Here is a 21280-nt window from a genome sequence, read left to right as displayed (position 1 = left end):
GTATACCCTATGGGCAGTTTGGCTGGAATGATGTAGAGTGAAGGCTAGCTGGTAGAGATGGCAGATTTGCTTATGTTGGTGTCTTCCTGCAAAAGCCTGTGCCACTGGGCTAATTGGATTAGGGGATTGTCTATCACTGTGAGATAACATGTGGAGAAAAAGAGACAATATCATTTAATATCTCTCCCCTTACCTTCTGGAGGCCAAACTGTTCTTGCCCAATAACTTGAGGTTAGGACTGCCAAGGTATGGCCATCCAGGCTCTCTATCTGTGCTCTGAAGCATGATTTCTGCAGGGACACATGATGCATGTGAATTGTTGTCCCATATCTTGAGTATCTGTGTAAAATGCCAAGATGCCAGTGGAACCCATGACTGATGATAAGGTTAACTTGCCACTCTTGTGCAGGGACTAAGTCCCAGCAGATATGGCCCAACACACCATGCTGTACAGCTTGAGATTATTGTCATAAATTACATGATTGCACTGTATCTTTGACCTCTGCCTCTTCAAGTGTCCTTATGTTTTACCTATTCTTAAATCTTGAGTGGGACTTCTGCCCTACTATGTGGTGTATTCAGTGGGCAATCATTGCAACTTTTTGGTCAGCATGAATATTCCTCTTATGTTCTGCTTCAAATGGCCTTTGTCAAGAGTATCAAGAATAGTGACAAATTGATCTTCTTCCAGCTAACAGTCTGTTGCCACAGCCACTATGCCCACAAGGAGGAGCTTCCTATAATCCAATAATTGATTTGACAGTCACTGGACAATATGGATAGTTATCTTGCAAGAGCTCATGGGTCTATAAATATATACTAGAAAGCTGTTAAAGAGCATAGCCAGCCCCACCACAATTTTTCAACCCATTGGACAGAACACCCTCAACCAGTCATTGCCAAAATGTGCCCATTCTTGGGACAGGTCACCATAGAAGCCCAATGAAAGCCACCAGCTGTGAGTTTTGCAGTTTTATCTGTGAACCAAGACATATTATCAGCTGGACTGTCCCACTTAGACAAGGGAGGGCCAGGACCATCCCCTGTGGGCTGTCTGGCCTCATTCAGCAAAGTAGAACTTAGTTCATAGAGCCAGCTAAATCCCTAAGTTCCTACTGAGGCTTGCTCTTGGATGTACCATTTCCATTTAATGATGGAGCTTTGTTGAACCTGTCCTATTCTATTAGTAGGATTAGTGAGAACCTACATGACTATGGCTGGTTTTTATCTTAGAGTCAAGAAAAAAGCAATCAGTGGTTAAATGCTCAGTCTTCACTAAAGTCCAATAACAAAGTGAAAGCTGCTGATCAGGAGGTGGAAGGGGTACTTAGTGGCCAACTTCCATAGTTTGCATGTACACTCCAATAGCACTTTCTAATTGCAACAGACTCCCATGTGTGTAGCTAGGAGCCAATGAGATCTTTATGTCCAGAGGTCTAACAAGTTCCATTGGCCCTAGTGGTAGAGGCTATGTCACTGTGTGTTCCTGATAAAGGGGCCACCACCATGGCAGGCATGGGCTAGGAACAGGGGTGTGCATGGTTTGAAAGGGGATTCAAGCCTTCTAGAGTCTGAGCCAGGCTGTGAAGTGTGGGGCATTGCTTAGGACCAGAGGGAACACCTTACCTGGTGGGGTGTCAGAAGCCATCAGAGGTGTGCCCATTGGAACCTCCAGGGGCCCTTTACCCTAGATCTCTGGTCAACAGACAGATGGTCTATCACTGTAAAGGCCAGCTTGCCATCTGGCCACCACCCTGGCCCTCAGAGTGTGGACTTGAGCCAGGCAGATAGTGTACTCCTAGGGCAGAGGCACCCAGGGCCTATGGCATTGAGGGAGCCCTGTGGCATGGAACTATGAACTGGGGGACCTAGGCCCCTGCAGCAGGGTGAGGCACCACAGGGCCTGCTGCATGGCCTAATGCTTGAGAATCTGGGCCACAGTAGCTGTTAACATATGGCCATATTAGCTTGAGGATGCCAGAAGTCCTCTAATCTCAGAGGTAAGCAGGGTCAGACATGGTTAGTATTTGCATGGTGACTGCCTGGTAACACCAGGTAATATAGACTTTTGACAGCCACATGTCTGCCTTCTTTTGTCAGTCATCCCCAGAGCATGGCTCTCTCAAGCAAAGACCTCAAAAACCTCCACCCTGCAGTGTACCCTCATGGTTACCTCTACCATGTCCCCTGCCAACCACTACACTAGCAGGTGACACCAACCCAGAGATGGTGGGGAAGATGGTGACCCCAACTGTGGAGGCAAATCTCCTCACCGGCTAGATCTCTTCTCAGCCATCGGGACACTAGTCCTTTGAACTTTCATGCAAATGGTGCACACCAGGACCTACCCACCAGTTCTCACCACCCTAGATATTTGGTGCTTTCCTTGGCACAAACAGAGATGAACTAAAGGATCATACATTCCCTTTGCACCTGGGCACCATCGTACAAACTCCCCATGTCCTCCAGTCCCCAGTGGGCAAGATCCACTCATCCACCCACACATTAGACTCCCTTGGGCATGTCCTTGACCAGTAATTTCAAGAAACCATGTGACACTTTTAACTATCTGGCCCCTCTATAGACGAAGGAAAAACAACCAATTGCATGGAAAACAAGCAGGCAGGTGGCATACAAGTGGGCAGGCAGACATAGGTAGACAGGGAGACAGACATATCCCAGAGGCCCAGCCCTCACAGGATGGTGGGATTTGGATTGGAAGATGCCAAGAGGTACCAGGAGCATCCTCCAACCTTGGCTAATTCCCAGCCTGGAGGGCACACCCCTGGCCCTCCATCTGTGGGGTCAGAGGGCTCATGCTGGCTGCAAGTTGATCTTGTGCCTAGGTCTCTTCTCCAGGATGGGGAAGAGAGGACTGAGTGATCTGCTCTAATGGAGCTTAGCATTGGGTGCATGGAAACCACCTGAAAAAAGAGCAGGGGAGTCAGTGAAGCTATCAGCAAGGTTTGCAGAGTGAGGATTTCCCTGTGAGGTAGAACTTTGATGACCCCCAAGAGATAGCCCATTGAGGAAAGGAATCCCCAAGAGGTGGGAAGTCTGACACTTTCCTGAGGTCTTGGAAACAGCACAGAATGTATTCCAGTTGCCCTTGGAAGAATCACCAGGAGCTCTGCAACCACCCAGGATAGAATCCACTGTGGCACAGAGGTCTAGTGGACTGGTATCCAGTGGGGTATGGGGAGGGAGGGGCCAAAGTGTTTCAGGGTATGGGTGGGGTAGGGTTGTGGCAAAGCACTGCACCTAACCCAACCACACCCTCAGGGTGATAGCGCTATGCCACAGGGGCCTTTCCAAGGAAGCCTGTCCTCAGACTACAAAGTCACAGGAGACAGGAGTGAAGGCTCTGCTCAGTGCACAAAGCTGTGGAGGCTCCTGGCATCAGGAAATTGCAGGGAGTCTCTGGAGCCTTCCCTCTCCTTGCAGACCCTCAAGATCTGCCTGTCCATTGGAGTTGTCCTGGGTGATGCTGCAGGGACAGTTACTGGACATTGTATGTCCTCCCATGGCCCACTGGATGGAACGTGGGAGAGTGAGGGCTATGACGTGGACCGTGGACCATTGACCATGAGGTGCAGCGGTGCTCAGAGATGTATTCACCAAATGCAATGAATGTGTCATGATGATGGAGGAGAATGTTGCTAAGGGAGGAGTAGTGGGGTGAAGGGGGTCAGGGGTATATGGGGACCTAATATTTTTTAATGTAATATTTTAAAAAAAAAGACAAATAAAAAAAAAAAGATCTGCCTGTCCAAAGCCATCCAGTTCTCAGCTCCAAGAGTATCTCATCCCAGGTGATACCTTCGGATGCCCTGCCTCAAAGCCCACATATGCCAGTCTCCATTGCATCTTCTGGATGAGATTTCCAAGACGGGACTGAATGGAGGTGCTGTTTGGTTCCTACTGTTGAGTTGAACAGACACCTCGTTGCACAGTGTGTGTTGATTGAATGTGTGTGGGTGGACCAAATAGGACTTTTGTGCCAGTGGCTTCCCCAGCACCAGCCTCCAGGTAGATGTTGGCTTTCCAACTTGGATGATTCCAGTTGGACCTGAGGGCTGATGATGGAGCCTGGCCCACAACATGTGTACTCATCCTAGGAAGACCAGTAGAAGGAATGCCATGGCCACATGGACAGGAGGATGCTGCATGCAATGGGTGCACCCTATGGGAAGACAGGCATGGGAGAGCTTGTTTGGGGTTCCCTAGAGGAAAAAATTTCTTGAGTGCTGGGTGGAAAAGAAGGCCTTAGACATCCTCCTCACTCTAGCATAGACATGAATGGGTCAAGTCTGCTGGATGAGTGGGGCCCTGGCCTAGAGGCTGTCCAAGGACATGCTAGTAAGGGCCTGTTGGCCTGGGCAGCTACCCATGGGCAGGCTGGTGGAGGGCACTGGTGGTTCTAGTTAGATGATTGGGGAAAAATGTGTTCTGGCAGGGGTGTGCATGGTGAATGAGTGGGCTGGAAATGGGAGTATGTGAGGTTGTTAAATGGGGGTTGGGGACTTTCCAGGCAATGAGCCACATTGGGGAGGGCAGGACAGTGCAGATGCCCAATGTGGTTGGATGTCAGAAGACAAGCAGAGGCTGGACTCTTTGCCAACCACCTAATGAAGTTCTTGGTACCCTGGGGACACTTGGCTCTGGTCTGCCATATGGGTAACTGAGAACTGTCAGGGCCATCTCAATGCCTGATCTGGCTTGTGGCCACTTCCCTGGCCCCCAGTGTGGGCATGAGCCAAGAGTGAGGCGTACTGCAGTGGCCAGGGCACCTGGATGGCTGGTAATGGTGAACAGGGTCCAGTGGTCTGGAGCCAGGCTCCAGGGGCCTGTAGACTCTGCAGCTGGGCAAGATTCTGCAGCAATTGCACGACACAGGCTCCTGCAGCTCCAGGCTGTGGCAATCAGCATCTATGGCTATACCACACTGAAAGCATCCAATATAGTCTGATCTCTAAAGCTACACTGGGTGAGGTCTGGTTAGTAGTTGGTTTAGAGACCTTTTGGGAATACTAGATCTTGTAGGCTTTTTCCCCAGCAGAATTTCTCTCACACACATGCACACTTTCTGTCTCTCTCTCCCACTCTTGTTTTGGCAGCCCATGCCCAGAGCATGTCTCCCTTCAGCTATTGTCTCCTGTCATTCTGCAAAAGCTCTGAATTGGCACCATTGCCTCTACCATGCCACATGTCCATTGTGGCACAAGTAGATAGCTCCATCCCAACCACTCATTGGCCTTCTCAACCAGCATAAGCCCAGGCCTGGCTTGGGTGGTGGAGACCCTGACTACAGAAGCAAAGAACCCTCACCTGCTAGACTTATTCTTGGCCACTGGGGCCCTAACTCTCCTTTGCACTTTCATGCAATGGTGACCAACATTTGCTGCCCTTCTCCTTTGCTGCCTTCCCTCGCATCTTAGTGTGTTCCATTTTTGGAACTGATGAACCAATATTGAAACATTGACACTAATAAAATTCTATAGCTTATAGTACTCTTTAATTTCTTCAAAACCCTGCATGGAACAATGGCTGTCTTTACTGGCATTTAATTAGGACAGCTGGTAATAAAGCACCATCAAGGTAACTGTGATTTACTGTAATGCTAGTTTTTCAATGTAAGTGCACATTCCAGGTTGTGAAATAAGTAAGAGCAATGGTGTCAATACTTATTGTCCTCCTCCCCCTGAATCTATAAATATTCAACAGTCAAACAGTACGGTCTCTCCTCTCCTAGTGGGGCATGTAAAGTAGCCACTACCAACTCTGATCTGAGCATTTGGCCTCCCTTGGAGACTGACCATGATTGATCTTTCCCCCTGCTATTTGGTCAATTTGTGCTAAGTAATGAACTATTCATTTCCTAAACTATATTTTTTTTGTGACTGAGCCTGTTTCCAAGATGCACGATAGAGCAACTTGTTCCACTGATTTAGGGGTGGCAAGCAGAGTACCTTGCAAATTATAAAATGGAATTGGTCAATTTTTTTGACAATTATTTTCATCATTCTTTCATACATTTTGTATGGTGGCATCTTGAGCAAAATAGGACTAATGATTTGTGGGCTGAACTGAGGGTTTGCCTCTTGCCTACTATCCTGGGTAGAGGTAATGACTCACAGTTGGAGTAACTACGGCATGCTGTCTACATCCTCTGGAAGAAGGGTACCAATAAATCAGACTTTGAAAATCCTCCATGAATTTCAGGGAGTTGGGTTGCTGGTTTCACCCTGAGATCAATGAGGTTGGGCTTCCAGTGACTGGTATATAGTACTCTGGCCCACAGCATCTTACATCATTTCTAATTCTGGAACTAGGATTATCCACAGTCAGGCCTCCAAGACTAATATTGTGGTAAGTATAAGATCAGTCATTATTCAGGAGACTATTAGAATTGAAGACGGTGACCTGAAGGTGAAAACAAATGTATGAGACATTGAGAAAGATGACAGAGTAGGGAACTGAAGTACTCAATCCTTCTACCACTAATATAAAAGAGGCAGAAGCCATCTGAAACACCTATTTTAAAAGTCCAGACACCAGAAGAACACTGTACAACATCCAGGGAAGAGCAGGAGAAAGAGGTCAATTAATTATGGTAAAGAATTATAATTGCTGTCTCCAAGTTGCATTTACCCATTTGTACACTCTCACAGCAGGCCACTCCCCATGGGGTACAGTCCCTGGCTAGCTGGTTCTGACAGAAAGGGACATAAAATCCTATTGCTCAAGAAGAGTGGAGGCACCACTGATCACTGATCACAGCTTTCGATTATTGGATTTAGTAATCAATACTAATTACTAATTTATCAATTAGTACTGGGTACTGGCTCTGAGGGAAGCTGGGTAGTAGCTCTGAGGGAAGATATTGTTTCTACCTGCTCTGGACACAGTTGGTGTAAGTCAATGTTTCAAAACTTCCTGGAGAGGGACAGAGGCATTGGTGATTAAAAGATGCAGCTCTTCCCCAGGGCTGTGGGGGACATTAAGCCAAAGTGCTGCAGTTGCTTGGCAGGCCAGGAAAGCTCAGCTCTAGGGAGCCACCAAAGAAGTCTTGTTGCCCTTACTGTCCTTCTCCACAAGACACATTGGAGCAAGTCTGCACATCCTTCATTGGTCCCTGGTCCTGTATCGCTGGGAAACAACTTGGGGAATTTATCCCTGGGGTGAACTTCCTACCAGAATTTGCACTCTACACTAAAGTGGCATGAGAAAATGAAAGGAGTATAAAAACTATAGAAGTAGATATTCTGGCCAGTTTCAAATACTCCAGAAAGGGCAGTCTATATGCTAGGAAAAGAGCAGACAACCAAACTCTTGTAAACAGTGAAACTCCAAAACAACTTGAAAAAAATCCACAGGACAAGACAAAAGACCAGAAAGACAGGGAAAACCCTGCACACTATATTTGCCTTTTGCAAACCTTCCTGACAGGAAGGCTGAAGCCCAAGAAAATGTTTGTCTTCTCACCAGCTTGTTATAAAATGAAAAAAAAAATCTCAGAATTAACATTTTAAATATTAATACATAGAGTATGCGACAAAAGAATATGATTCAAACAGAGAAACAGGAAATGATGTCCCATCCAAAGGAAAAGGATAAAAATACAGAAATCACCAAAGAAGAAGATGAGAATTTGGACAAACAGAAAAAAGTCTTTTAAAAAGAGATCTTAAAAATTCTCAAGTGGGTGAATGTAAGTTCAGGCAAACAACTAGAGGATATCAGAAAAACAGTAAATGAACAATATGAGAGTCTAGGTAAAGAGAAATTTTTAAAAGTAACAAAACAATAGTACTGGAGTTGAAGACCACAATAACTGGTATTAAAAATTGCCAGGTGGGTTTCAAGAACAGATTGCAGCTGGCAGTGAACTTGAATAAAGACACTTGAAGTGAATCAGGCTGAGGAGCAGAAAGAGGAAAGAAACATTAAAAGTGAAATTATCCTAAAACATTAATTATAGTATAATACCAATATACACATTATGGGTCTTCCAGATAGAAAAGAAAATTAAAATGGGCCAAAAGGGATATTCAAAGAAGTAACAACAAAGAACTTCACAAACTTATAAGAAGGTGTGAATATATAAAATCATGAAGCTCAGAAATCACTAAACTTGATAACCATGAAAAAATATACCATGCAAAATATTGATTACACTACCAAATTCAAAGGACAGTGAGAGAGCTCTGCAAGCTGCAAGAGAAAATCAACATTTTACATACAAAGGTGTCCCATTTAGATTGAGTGCTGATTGATTTCTCATTAGAAATCAATGGAGGCAAGAGGGTAGTGTGTTGAAATAAAGTACTGGTGGAAAACAAGTGCCAGCCAAAAACATATATACATTGAGTTGCTCTTTCAAAAAGGAGGGAGTCAGTTAAACAAAAGCTAAGGGATGTCATGACCACTAGATCTGTCCCACAAGCAATGCTAATGGGAGTCTGAGACTGAAATGAAAGTGGAGAAGAAAGTGCTCAGATCCCACATGGTTGATGGATGTGATTCTCCTGCTTGGAGTTATAGGCACTCTTGGTTCCCAGGTGTGGTGGTTGACCATTTTCACCTCCCTGTTAGCTTAACTGCAAATCCAACAAACTGGAGAGTAGGAGCTACAACTCTCCTAAGGCTCAGGATCCAGCTCACACATGGCCAGTCCAGGATTGAAGTCTCCTGGGTATACACCAACCCCAGTGTCAGCCACAGATTCAGTAAGTGACAAAAGAGGCATGGGAAGTGAGAGTGCCTACAACTCCAAGCAGGAGGATTGCATCCATCAACCATGTGGAATCTAAGCCCCCTCTTGATACAGAGGTGGAGTGGATATCACCAACCCAGGGTCCACAGGATGGAGGAATAAAATATGGATTAGAGTGGACTTACTGGTGTTCTACTATAGAACTATTGTGATTAGTAATGGAAGAAACTGTAGCATTGATCTGGAGAAAGTGGCTATGGTAGATGCAGAGGGCAGGGAGAGGGAAGAAGAGATGAGATGTGGTGGCATTTTATGGACCTGGGTGATGTTGCAGGGACAAATGCTGGACGTTATATAACCTGCCATAACCCACTGAATGTACTGGGGGAGAGTGTAAACTAAATTATTATTCATGTGGTGCGGCAGTGCTCCAAAATGTATTCACCAAATGCAATGAGTATGCCACAATGATGAAAGAGGGTGTTGATGTGGAAGGAGTGGATGGGGTGGGATGTGGGGTATGTGGGAACCTCTTATATATTGTTTTGTGATCTATGTACCTTAAAAAAAAAAAGAGAATATAATAAAAAGAAAAAGAAAAATAATGTCCTTCAGTAAATGTAATCATTGGGGGTAACTGTAAATGCCAGAATTATTGTATTGTATTGTTGATATGTAACTCCACTTGTTGCTTTCTACAAGCACTAAAGTCTATGGCCATACCACCCTGAATGTGCCCAATCTTATCTGACCTTGGAACCTACAAGCACTAAAATGCAAATGCATAAAAGGTAATGATAAATCAAGGCTTTTATACCTACAATGTAAAAACATGTAAGTGGTAAGTGGTAACAAGTGAGGGTTCAGAAGTTTAAAGTTTATATACATGCTATTGAAGTTATGTAAGTATAAAACTAAGATAATTGTTATATATTTATTATATTAAATTTCAACCCCATGGTAATCACAAAGAAAGCAAATGAAAAACATATCCAGATAGAAATGGGAAGGCACTAAATATGGTATAATACAAGAAAGCACATTAATATTAAATAGAAGTTAGTGTTCTAAGCAGTGAGCCATGTAAAATTACAGCTTGCCACCAAATTGAGAGGGATACACCAGACCAAAGGAAGACTCAGACAAGTTCAGATTGGTGAGCAAAGAACATTTAAGAAGGGGCCTCATCCAAAATGACCCAGAGGGGACATCCTGTCTCTTGGAGAGTATAAGACTGGTCATGGCCTAAGTCCTCATCTGTGGCAACAGAGAGCATGACACTTCTGACCCTTAAGCTGCACTTGCCACAGGGCAGGAGGGGTCTTCAATATCAATGGATATGTATGGATACAGAGGGAATATGAGAGTGGAAACATGGTTAAAAAGCACTATGCTTAAGGCAGATAATCAAGGTCCAGTCAGTGTTTTCCAGCAGGGCAGAAGTCACACTTTCACAGTTTTACGTAAAATGAGCATTTATAATGTTGGTCAGTAGGGCTGAAGTTATATCTTTACAGTAATTACTAAGGCATTTATTGATACAAAGGTGGTCAAGCAGTTCATAGATTAGACTATTCTTAGAGTTTCTGGGAGAGAAGTCCAAGCATATATTTTATTTATCAGCCATGCACTCACAGTTATTTCTCAAGGCTTGCTGTGTAATTATTAAGAAATGAAATGCTTCTGTGACTAGAAAAGGAAAGAACTGAAAGAGCTGTGGGGAAAATGCAAAGCCATATATGCTATAGCAAGAGACAAAAGCAGTATAAGACTTACAAAGTGAAAGAGAAAAATGACAGAAGAAATTTCTATATTTTCAGTAGTACCTTTAAATATAAATGGAATAAACATGTCGGTTAAATGGAAGAAATTGGCAAAAGGTATTAAAAAGAATATACAAAATACATGCTCCCTGCAAGAGATTTATCTTACATTAAAAACACAAATAGGTTGAGGGTGAAAGACGAGGAAAAATATATACCATACAAGTAGAAACCAAAAGAGCGCCGAGGTTGCTATACTAATATAAGACAAAAGTCTTTAAATCAAAGATATATGAGGGACAGAGATGGTAATTACACATTCATAAAAGGATCAACTCAATAAGAAGGTGTAACAATTATAAATATATATGTACCTAACTGCAAAGCCCATAAATATATGAAGCAAATCTGATAGATTTGAAGGGAAATATCAGAGGTCTACATTAATAATAAAGAGACTTTAACACACCACTCTCAATAAGGTATAGAACATCTAGTGAGAAGATAAATAAGGAAGTACAGGATTTAAGTATACTTAAGTATAGATGCATCCAACTAGACCTAACAGACATACATAGAACACGGTACCTGACAAAAACAAAACCCATATTTTTCTCAAGTATGCATGGATCATTCTCCAAGATAGATAATGTACTGGATCACAAAACAAGTCTCAGTGAATTAAAAAATATTGAAATTATACCATGTATATTTTCCAACCACAATGGAATGAATTTAGAAATAAATAACAGAGAGATAAAGGGGAAATTCAGATATGTGGATATTAATCAGTATAATCTAAAACAACCAATAGTATAAGGAGGAAATCAGAAGCATAATTGGGATATATCTTGAGCTGAATGAAAATGAAAATACTACATAACAAAACTTTTGGGATGCAGTAAAGGCAGGGCTGAGAGGAAAATTTAAAGTTCTAAATGCTAGTATAAACATTGAATAAAGACTTCAAATCAAAACAAGAACATAAGAAGAGCAAACTAAACCAATAGCAAGCAGAAGGAAGGAAATAACAAGGATAAGAGCTGAGATAAATGAAAAGGAAAATAAGAAAACAACAGAGCATTAACAAAACAATAAGTTCATACTTTGTAAAGATCAATAAATTTGACATTTAGCTAGAGTGACAAAGAAAAAGAGAGGATACAAATAAAATCAGAAATGAAAAGGGAGACATTACTACCATCCTTTCTGAAATAGAAAAGGGCCATATGTGGATTCTATGAACATGTGGCTTAGTTTGCCACAGGCTACTGACACAAATTAACAGAAATCATTTGGTTTTATAATTAGAATTTTATTTAGGGTTAAAGTTTACAATTCTGAGGCCATTAAATGTCCAAATCAAGGTTTCAACAGAATTGCTTTTTCACCAATGTTAGCTACTGGTGATACTGGGGATCTCCCATGTGGCAAAGCAAGATGGTCACCGTTTTCTGTCAAGGTCCCTGCCTTCCCTTACAGAATCTATGATCTCCTGAGCTCAGCTGTGGAAAAGTAGTCATAGGACTTTTCTCTTCTAGGGCTTCCTCTGCAGTCTTGGCTGCTCCACTTTCTTCCCAATTTCACCTGGGGGCTACCAGGCATATGACTCTTCTCTTTAGGCTTCAACTGTTCTGTGGGCTAATCCTCATGGGGCATGGTGCATAGATTTTGGCTTCTAGTGATTCTTGAGTCCTTTCTCACATGGCAGGATCAAACATGGCACCTTCCATTTTCTCTTTGTCTCAGTTTACATAAGGACCAGCAAGAAAATAGAATCCCAAACTGTCATGCTTCACTGATGTAGTGGATCATGCCCACAGACAGCGATTAGTTAAAAAACTTAATCTTTTACTTTTTAGGCATAAAAGAGCTTTAAACTGTAGCAAGATATATGACAATAAATTATATAACCTAAATGAAAAAGACAAATTCTTAGAAGCACATAAACTACCTACATTGACTGAAGAAGAAATAGAAGATCACAACAAACCAATGACTAATAGAGATTTTATCCATAATCAAAATGCTCCCATCACCAACACCATTTGGAAGCAATACTCTATTTAAATTGAATAAAATGTGGTATAGAAGGATCTGAAACAAAGTATGTCTCCCCAAAATGCCCCAAAATTGCTCCCACCAAAGAATAGTTCAGGACTACAAGGCTTCAACAGAGAATTTTAACAAACATTCAAAGAAGACAACTTTAATTCTGCTCAAATTCTTCCAAAAAAAAAAAAAAATGAAGAGGGAAAACTAACTATCTAACTTATTCGAGGCCAGCATTACCTTCATAGTAAATCCAGATAAACATACCACAAGAAAGGAAAACTAGACCAAAATCTCCTTAATTTAGAAGTAAAAATTCTCAACAAAATACTAGAAAGCTGAATCCAGCAGCATATTAAAAGAATTATACATGATGATCAAGTGGTAATCATTCCTGATATGCACTTGGGTTCAACTTGAGAAAAATCAATTACTGTAACCCATGACACTAAAAGAATGAAAGAAAATACCCACATGATCATTTCAATCAAGGCAGAAAAGGCATTTGACAAAACACAGCACCCTCTGTTGATAAAAACACTTAGAATACCAGGAATAGAAGGAAGCTTCCTCCACATAAAAAAGGGCATATATGAAAAGCCCACAGCTAATATCACCCTTAATGGGGAAAGACTGAAAGCCTTTCATCTAAGATCAGGAATAAGACAAGGACAAACACTGTATTTCCTGTTATTTAGCACTATACTGAAAGTTTTCACCAGAGCAATGAGGAAAAAAAAAAAAAGACATCCAAAATGGAAAGGAAAAAAGTAAAATATCCCCTATTCACACATTTTATCATCCTATATACAAGAAAATCATGAAAAATCTAAAACAATTTCCTAGAAATAATAAATGAATTCAGTAGATTGGCAGGTGACAGAGAAAACCCCAAAATCAGCAGTGTTTCTATACACAGTGAATGATTGGAAGAAGTGAAGAAAAGATCCACTCACAGTGATAAATTCAAAAATTAAATGTAAAAGAATAAGTTTAACCAAGTATATAAAGGACTTTTAAAGAATACTAAAAATCATTGCTAAAGGAACTTTTATAAAATCAAATGGAAGGATATCAAATGTTCATGGGTTGGTTATCATTCTGATATCAATACTACCCAAAAGCAATTTGTAGATTCAGTGCATTAAAATTCAAAATGAATTAAAATTGAAGTTTCTTTGCAGAAATGGAGAAGAAAATCATGAAATCTATAAGGATATATAATGGGACCTGTGTAGCTAAAGCCACTTTGAAAAATAAGACTGAAGTTGGAGGACTCACAATTCCCAATCTTAAAATTTATAATACTGCCACAGTAATAAAACAAACAAACAAACAGTATGGCACTGGCATTTCAAAAATGAGGGTGTCTTTAGAATATTCACAGATCAACAGAATCTGAGTTTGTAATCAAGAGACCAGATTTTCAGGAGTGTGCTACAGTCTGAAGAGAAAACACAGGAGAAAGAGGCTTGGAAGAGAGTTTAGAAATTTAAGATTATGTCAGTAAAAGTAAATAAAAGTCTCAAAAGAGTGGTGAAAATGAAATATGACAGATGAAACACAAAGGTTAAAATGGGTGAAATAAGAACTGCCTTTATAGTAATAACATTGAAGATTAATGGATTAAACTCCCCAATCAAAAGACACAGACTAGAGCAATGGATAAGAAAGTATGAGCCATGTACATGCTATCTACAAGAGACTCACCTTAGACCTAAGGATACCAATGGTTTGAAAGTGAAACACTGGAAAAAGATACTCCATGAACACAGTAACCAAAAAAAAAAAAAAAAAGGCAGGGTAGCTGTACATATATCAGTTGAAATAGACTTTAAAAGACACTAGTAATGTGCAATCTGAGGAGAAAGTCAGGAAAGAAAATTCCATTTGCAATAGTGACTAAAATAATCAAATATTTAGGAATAAACTTAACCAACAATGTAAGGTGCTCATATTCAGAAAAGTACAAGGCAATATAAATTTTGAAAGACCTATATAATTGGAAGAGCATTCCATACTCACAGATGAGAAGACAAATATAATTGAGATGTCAACTCTACCCAAACTGATACACAAAGTCAATGTTATCACAATAAGAATTCCACCAGCATTTTCAAAATAAATGAATATAAGATTTTCAAATTTACTGGGAGGGATAAGTGGTCCCACATGCCAGAAACATCTTAGAAAAGTGAAGTTGGAGGACTCTCACTTCCACACTTTAAATCATATTACCTAACTAACAGTATGGTACTGGCATAAAGAGACACATAGACCAATGGAACTGAATTGATGGTTCAGAAACAGACCCTCACACCTACAGTCAAATGATTTTTGATAAGCCTGTCAAACCCACACAGCTTGGGCAGAACAGTTCATTCAAAAATGGTGCTGAGAGAACTGGATATCCATAGCCAAAAGAAAGGAGGACCCCTATCTCACACCTTACACAGAAATTAACTCAAAATGGATTGAAAACCTAAATATAAAAAAGAAGAACCTTGGAGCTACTAGAAATGTAGCAAACATTTTCAAGACCTGGTGGTAAGTGGTGGATTCTTAAGAAGATAGGAGGACTGGGATGGACTACTGATGCTTAAGGTATGTAGAATTTTAAAATAACTTTACTGTAAAAGTGTGGAAATGTATAGAACTGATGTAAAAACTTTAGAGTGAGTAACAGTTGGTTTATAAATGGGAATATGGCTGGCAAGGGTAGTTTAGAGATGTACATGTCAACTGAAAGAAATCTAGAGAATAACTTAAGCACTGAATAACACAGTGAACCCAGAGATAGATGAGAATTGTGGTTGATCTTACAGATGCAAGAGTGTCCTTTGTAAGTGAGATCAGATGTATGTCATTATTGCAGGTTGGTGGGAATATGGAGAAGCATGGGAAAAATATAACTGAAATAGCCTGTGGACTGTGGTTAACAGCAATACTGTAATATTCATTCATATATACCAAAGATGTACTATGTTGAAAATGGGGGAGTAGGGAAAAAGTGTAATAATAGTGTGATGATATTATCTAATAATCTGTAACAAATGTTCCACAATGATGTGGTGTCTTGATAGAGGGGTGTTGTATGGGAATCCTGCACATGTGCATGATTGTTTTGAAAGTTCACAATTTCTGTAATAAAAATACATTTAAAAAATAATAATCGGATGGGTTGGGGGGAAATACATCAAATAATAAGATAGGGACATAGTAGTAAGACTTTGTTGATATTCTTTCATAATTTGTAATAAATGTCTCAAAACAATGCAATGTGTTGGTGGTGGGTTGATGTATGAGACCCCTCTATGATGTAATGATGTTATGATGATGTATGATGTCTCACATTTGCTTTTTAAGTCCAAAATGTTTAGTACACACTTATTGTTTATGTATGTTTACATATAAATGATATAAAAATAATAACAATAGGGTCGAGTTGGGGGAAAATACAACAAATGTAAGATGAAAAAAGAAAGAAGAGAGAGCGAATGTAGCTCAACTGGTTGAGTGACTGCTTCCTACATGAAAGGTCCCAGGTTTGGTCTCCAATGCCTCCTTAAAAGACAACAAGTAAACAAATGAAAAAACCAACTTATAGGAGCCAAGGTGACTCAATGGTTGAATGCCAGGTTCCTGCATATGAGGTCCAACTTTCAATCCCTGGCCCCGCTACCTAAAAAAAAAAAAATAGTGTTTATTCACTATGTTAGTTTTCTGGTGTATTTAAGGTTAAATCTATGACTGAAGTCTCTTTCATTTAAAAAAAACTTTATAGTGTAAGTTCCTTCATTTAAAGTCAGAATATTGCCTGATGGCTTTCCCAAATTCTTAATGTTTGCAGGAATTCTCTCCAGTTTGAGCAACTTCCTGTGGCCGAAGGCTAGAAAAATTAAGGTTTTCACATATATATGATATTATGGTTTCTGTCCAGCATGAATTCTCTCTTGTTGCTGAAGGGCAGAATTACAAGTGAAAGGTGTTCCACATAGACAACATTAATGGGGATTCTATATAATATGAGTTCTCTTATGTTTTTTAAGATTAGAATATTGACTGAAGGCTTTCCCACATAAATGACACTCATAAGGCTTCTCTCCAGTGTGAGTTCTTCCATGTCTTTGAAGACAAGAATGTCGACTGAAAGCTTTCCCACATAGATGACATTCATGAGGTTTCTCTCCAGTGTGAGTACGCTCATGTTTTTTAACAGAAGAGCGAAAAGAGTACCCTTTCCCACAAATATTACATTTATAGGGTTTCTCACCAGTGTGAGTTTTCTTATGTTCTTTAAGATTACAACTTTGAATGAAGGCTTTCCCACACAGGTGACACTCAAAGGGTTTTTCTCCAGTGTGAACTCTCTGATGTTGTTTGAGATAAGAATATCGACTGAAGGCTTTCCCACATAGGTGACATTCATGAGGTTTCTCTCCAGTGTGAGAACTCTCATGTTTTTTAACAGAAGAGCGAAAAGAGTACCCTTTCCCACAAATATTACATTTATAGGGTTTCTCACCAGTATGAGTTCTCTTATGTTCTTTAAGATTACAACTTTGAATGAAGGCTTTCCCACATAGGTGACACTCAAAGGGTTTTTCTCCAGTGTGAACTCTCTGATGTTGTTTGAGATAAGAATATCGACTGAAGGCTTTCCCACATAGATGACATTCATGGGGTTTCTCTCCCGTGTGAATTCTCACATGTTGTTTAACAGACGAGTGTTGAGTGAAGACTTTCCCACAAATATGGCATTCAAAGGGTTTCTCTCCAGTGTGAACTCTCAGATGTTGTTTGAGATAAGAATATCGACTGAAGGCTTTCCCACATAGATGACATTTATGGGGTTTCTCTCCAATGGGAGTTCCATTGTATTGTCTGAGGCCAGAGTGTTGCATACGGTTTTTAGCACTTTGGTAGCTTTCACATGATTTATTTCTAGGTTTAATTCGCTTATTTTGTTTAAAAGATGAACGGTCATTGAGGACTGTTGCAAGTGGTTTCCTGAAATAGGATTTCTTTCTCATGTGAATTAATGCATGCTGGGTCACTGTGGATGTGTGAGTGGAATCTTCTTCCAAATAATTACATTTAAATGAATTCTTTTGGGTGTGAGATCTCTGCTGTAAGGAATTAGATAAGAGATTATAAAACATTTGTCCATATACATGACTTTCTTCATTTCCCTACATATGAAATCTAGACTAATCCACTAATGACAGTCTCCAATTAAAATATTTACCATGTTCATTTCATATACATATTATTCTACTCCACAGATAGATTTCCTCAATTGTAACAATCTAATTGCAGAAGTATCTGATCACTTTTGAGCTTCATGATGTTTCAAAAAGATTGTATATGTGAAACCTGTCTATGCAATTCATTTTATATATGAGCTCAGGTTAGAGTTTGCGTTTAGGTTAATTTTTACCTAAATTCAAACAATCACAGATTTTTGCTGGATTAGCACTTATTCCCAACACTAATTATGATTTCATGACTTTACTAAATTCCTAATTTATTCCATTCCTGGTTATCTATTTGGAATACTAGGATTCACAAAATTAAGCTTACCAATGACATGATTTTAGAAGTGTCTTTCCTACAGGTAGGTTGGTTGAATATTATTTCTAACATTTCCCATATCTTAAGGGTACTTTTCCTCCCTGCAGTATTGAAAAACAAAAACAAAACAACAGAATAAATTGTGAGAGTAACATTAGCTGGATGAAAATTTTGAAAAGTTCCAAGTATCCCTCTCAAGTATCCAACATTCACTATTAGCTGGGAAAGAATATCAAATTAATAAATACTCCAGGCATAAGAAACAATATAGGACATAACAATCAGAAAAGATTTTTAATCATCTAATATAAGAAAAAGAAGTCGGGATGTTATGGAGGTAAAAAAAAAGGGAAAAATCTTCCAGGACAAAGATAATTATGCAAAAGTTTAATTGCAATAACAAATGAATATCCCTTTCCCAATGTCAATGACACCTGAACAAAGCTTGAGAAGCATCATAACTCATGTAAGGAAACCTGAAGAAATCATAACGCACTTAAGGAATACTGAATTTAATATATTCAAGTATATACTCACTATAACATGAGACCCCTCTCCTGATGCACTGGTCCTTAGAGCTCACCTGGACTCTGGTATTGAGGAAATCCTATTCCTTCACTCCACACTTCTTGTTCCAACTGGGAAATCACATTTGATTTACAGGCTTCATATCCTGTTAATATGAAAAATGGTTACCTGGATTTTGAGCTGTGAGAATAACAGAGCATGATCATGATGTACATGGCAGGTTACCAAAGATAAGGTAAGCATTGAAGGTGAGCAATGCAACAATATTGAATTCAGATAATTGATAATATTTCAACAGAAATTTTAACTCATGATCTTTTGACCATTTCAATGAGGAGAACTTTTTGTTGCTACCCGTGTACTAGTACAAAGAGAGACTGCACAATCTATATTCTATATTCTATAATCTATATTCTAAATGAGAGAAATTTATGTTTCCACACTCATTGAATATTATGTTAAAAAGTAATCCAATAAACATAAATTCCATTAAAATGATCTAAATCCTGTGTGGAAAAGGATACAAGCAATGATTTTACTACTGTGTCCTGAAGCATCAGTAATGCTCTTGGAGCAGGATATTTATTTCACCAATTATTTATCCATTCAAAAAATATTCATTGAGTTCTCAGCACAGCCATGAGTGTTGTTAATTGAAAGACATTAAACTGTAATCAAGAAGATTAAATTCTTTCATGAACTATTGTGATTAGTAATCAAAGAAAATGTGGCATTGTTGTGGAGAAAGTGTCCATGGTGGCTGCTGGGGATAGGGAGTGGGAAGAGATGTGATGTGGGGGCACTTTCAGGGGTTCGAGTTGTCCTGGGTGGTGCTGCAGGGATAGTTACTGGACAATGTATGTCCTCTCATGGCCCACTGGGTGGACTGGGGGAGAGTGCAGGCTATGCTGTGGTCCACTGACCATGAGGTGCAGCGGTGCTGAGAGATGTGTTCACCAAATGCAATGAATGTCTCATGATGATGGAGGAGGTTGTTGTTATGGGGGGAGGAGTGGGGTCAGGGGGTGGGAGGTATATGGGGACCTCATATTTTTTAATGTAACATTAAAAAAATAAAAATAAAAAAAAAGATTAAGTTCTATTGGGGTGAACTAGGTAAATAAACAATAAGGAAATAAATTCATTTAGGAAGCTTTATGTTTTAAAATACAATATAAATCTATTAAAATTATAATATATAAAAATATAAGAGGAAATAAAAAATTATACAATATGGAGAAGCTGATTTAGATAAATGAACAAAGAAGTAAATGAAGATTATTTATGATAACTATATAGTAGATAGGTTAGATCAACGGTAGATAGATGAGATAGACAGATCTAGATGGTAAATGAGTCTCACCTACTGAGACCAGGTTTTTAAAATTCTCCAGCATCACTTCTCTGAAGAGCTTTCTCTGAGATGTGTTTAGCAGGTCCCACTCTTCCTGGGTGAATTCTATAGCCACATCCTTAATGTTCACTAACTCCTAAAACATCACAGAAATTTGTGTTCACACTGGCTATCTTTTCCAATGTCCTGAGTATGATGTATAAAATAAGAGCCCTAAAGCAGCAGAGAATGTATATAACTCAAAATGTTTTTGGAGTTCTAGTAACATCATCAATGCTGAATCACCATCTGCTTTTCAGATGCACTCAGATACATACACACTCCGAATATATAACACCCCATTGTAAAAGAAAATCACAATACATGGGGTATGGTATATACCTGGAAATTTCTCAATAAACTTGTAATTATGCCTTCCTGCTGCTGATTGTAAAAGTTTCATTTGAGCATTCATAACCAAATCAATCTTTCCCAACAATTTTAAGTAAATTTACAGACTTATTGTAAGGCAAGCGATATCTATGATTATTATTTTAAAAAATAAGTATGGTTAGATTACTCACCTATATAGATGAACTCATTTTCCTCTCATTTATAAAATCATTTAAGAAGATGATATATACTTTGATAAATTCAATAAATTAAATGTGAAATGCTTTCTATCTAAACTCAATTCATAGGACTATTATTCATTAAAATGACAGGGAACCTTGAAGAAATATCCAGAATTATGCAAAACTGAATAGGTTTCACCCAGAACTCAGGATCAGTAAGGTCTGCTTTCCTCAGTGCAACATGTCTCAGGTATTCTTTACAATGTATTAATACAGATGTCAGGGTCATAAGCCAGGGACTCCTGAAACAGCTGTACTGATATATGACCTTAGACTGATTATTCCTGTGGGAGGAGGCAACCCAATCTCAACTTTTTCTGGGACCGACAAATAGCATTTTTCATTGTCTCTCCTTTATCTTCATCTCATCTGTCTGGGAAAGATGAAAAGAATCCTGTTCATTGCTTGTGGTCTCTCCAAACCTTTAAAAATTTTCAGAGACTTAAATTTTATTCTACCTATTCCACAGCTGCTGAATCCACAGTCACAATGAAGGAAAGAATAATTCCTGTACATTGCATCCATTTATAAAATTTGAATAAATTTGATTTAGAAAATTGAAGATGGGAAATTTGAACAATAGCGGTATGGGTAATTTTAGTTTTCTTTTAAATACATCCCAGTACCTATAATGCTGGATTGACTGAATGTACCAGTTGAAAACCCAGCCTCCCTTCAG

The 21280-nt window shown here is 39.5% G+C and overlaps 1 protein-coding gene across 1 annotated transcript in view; it reads right to left on the bottom strand.

Moving 5' to 3' along the window:
• Positions 1–11773: 11773 nt before the first annotated feature.
• The window catches only part of LOC101422170 (zinc finger protein 596-like), a 39451-nt gene continuing 29944 nt past the window's right edge, over positions 11774–21280 (bottom strand). Inside the window, exons 3-6 of the mRNA XM_004481215.4 lie at positions 19997–20123; positions 18689–18778; positions 18115–18206; positions 11774–17660 (exon numbers count right to left, since the gene is read on the bottom strand). Coding sequence (XP_004481272.2) covers positions 16548–17660; positions 18115–18206; positions 18689–18778; positions 19997–20123 — 1422 coding nt within the window. The 3' untranslated portion in view covers positions 11774–16547. The remainder of the gene's footprint in view (positions 17661–18114; positions 18207–18688; positions 18779–19996; positions 20124–21280) is intronic.

Source organism: Dasypus novemcinctus, assembly GCF_030445035.2.
Source record: "Dasypus novemcinctus isolate mDasNov1 chromosome 8 unlocalized genomic scaffold, mDasNov1.1.hap2 SUPER_8_unloc_2, whole genome shotgun sequence".
NCBI classification, from domain to species: Eukaryota; Metazoa; Chordata; class Mammalia; order Cingulata; family Dasypodidae; genus Dasypus; species Dasypus novemcinctus.
Note: the sequence above shows the minus strand (reverse complement) of the source record. Positions and strands in the feature narration are given on the sequence as shown.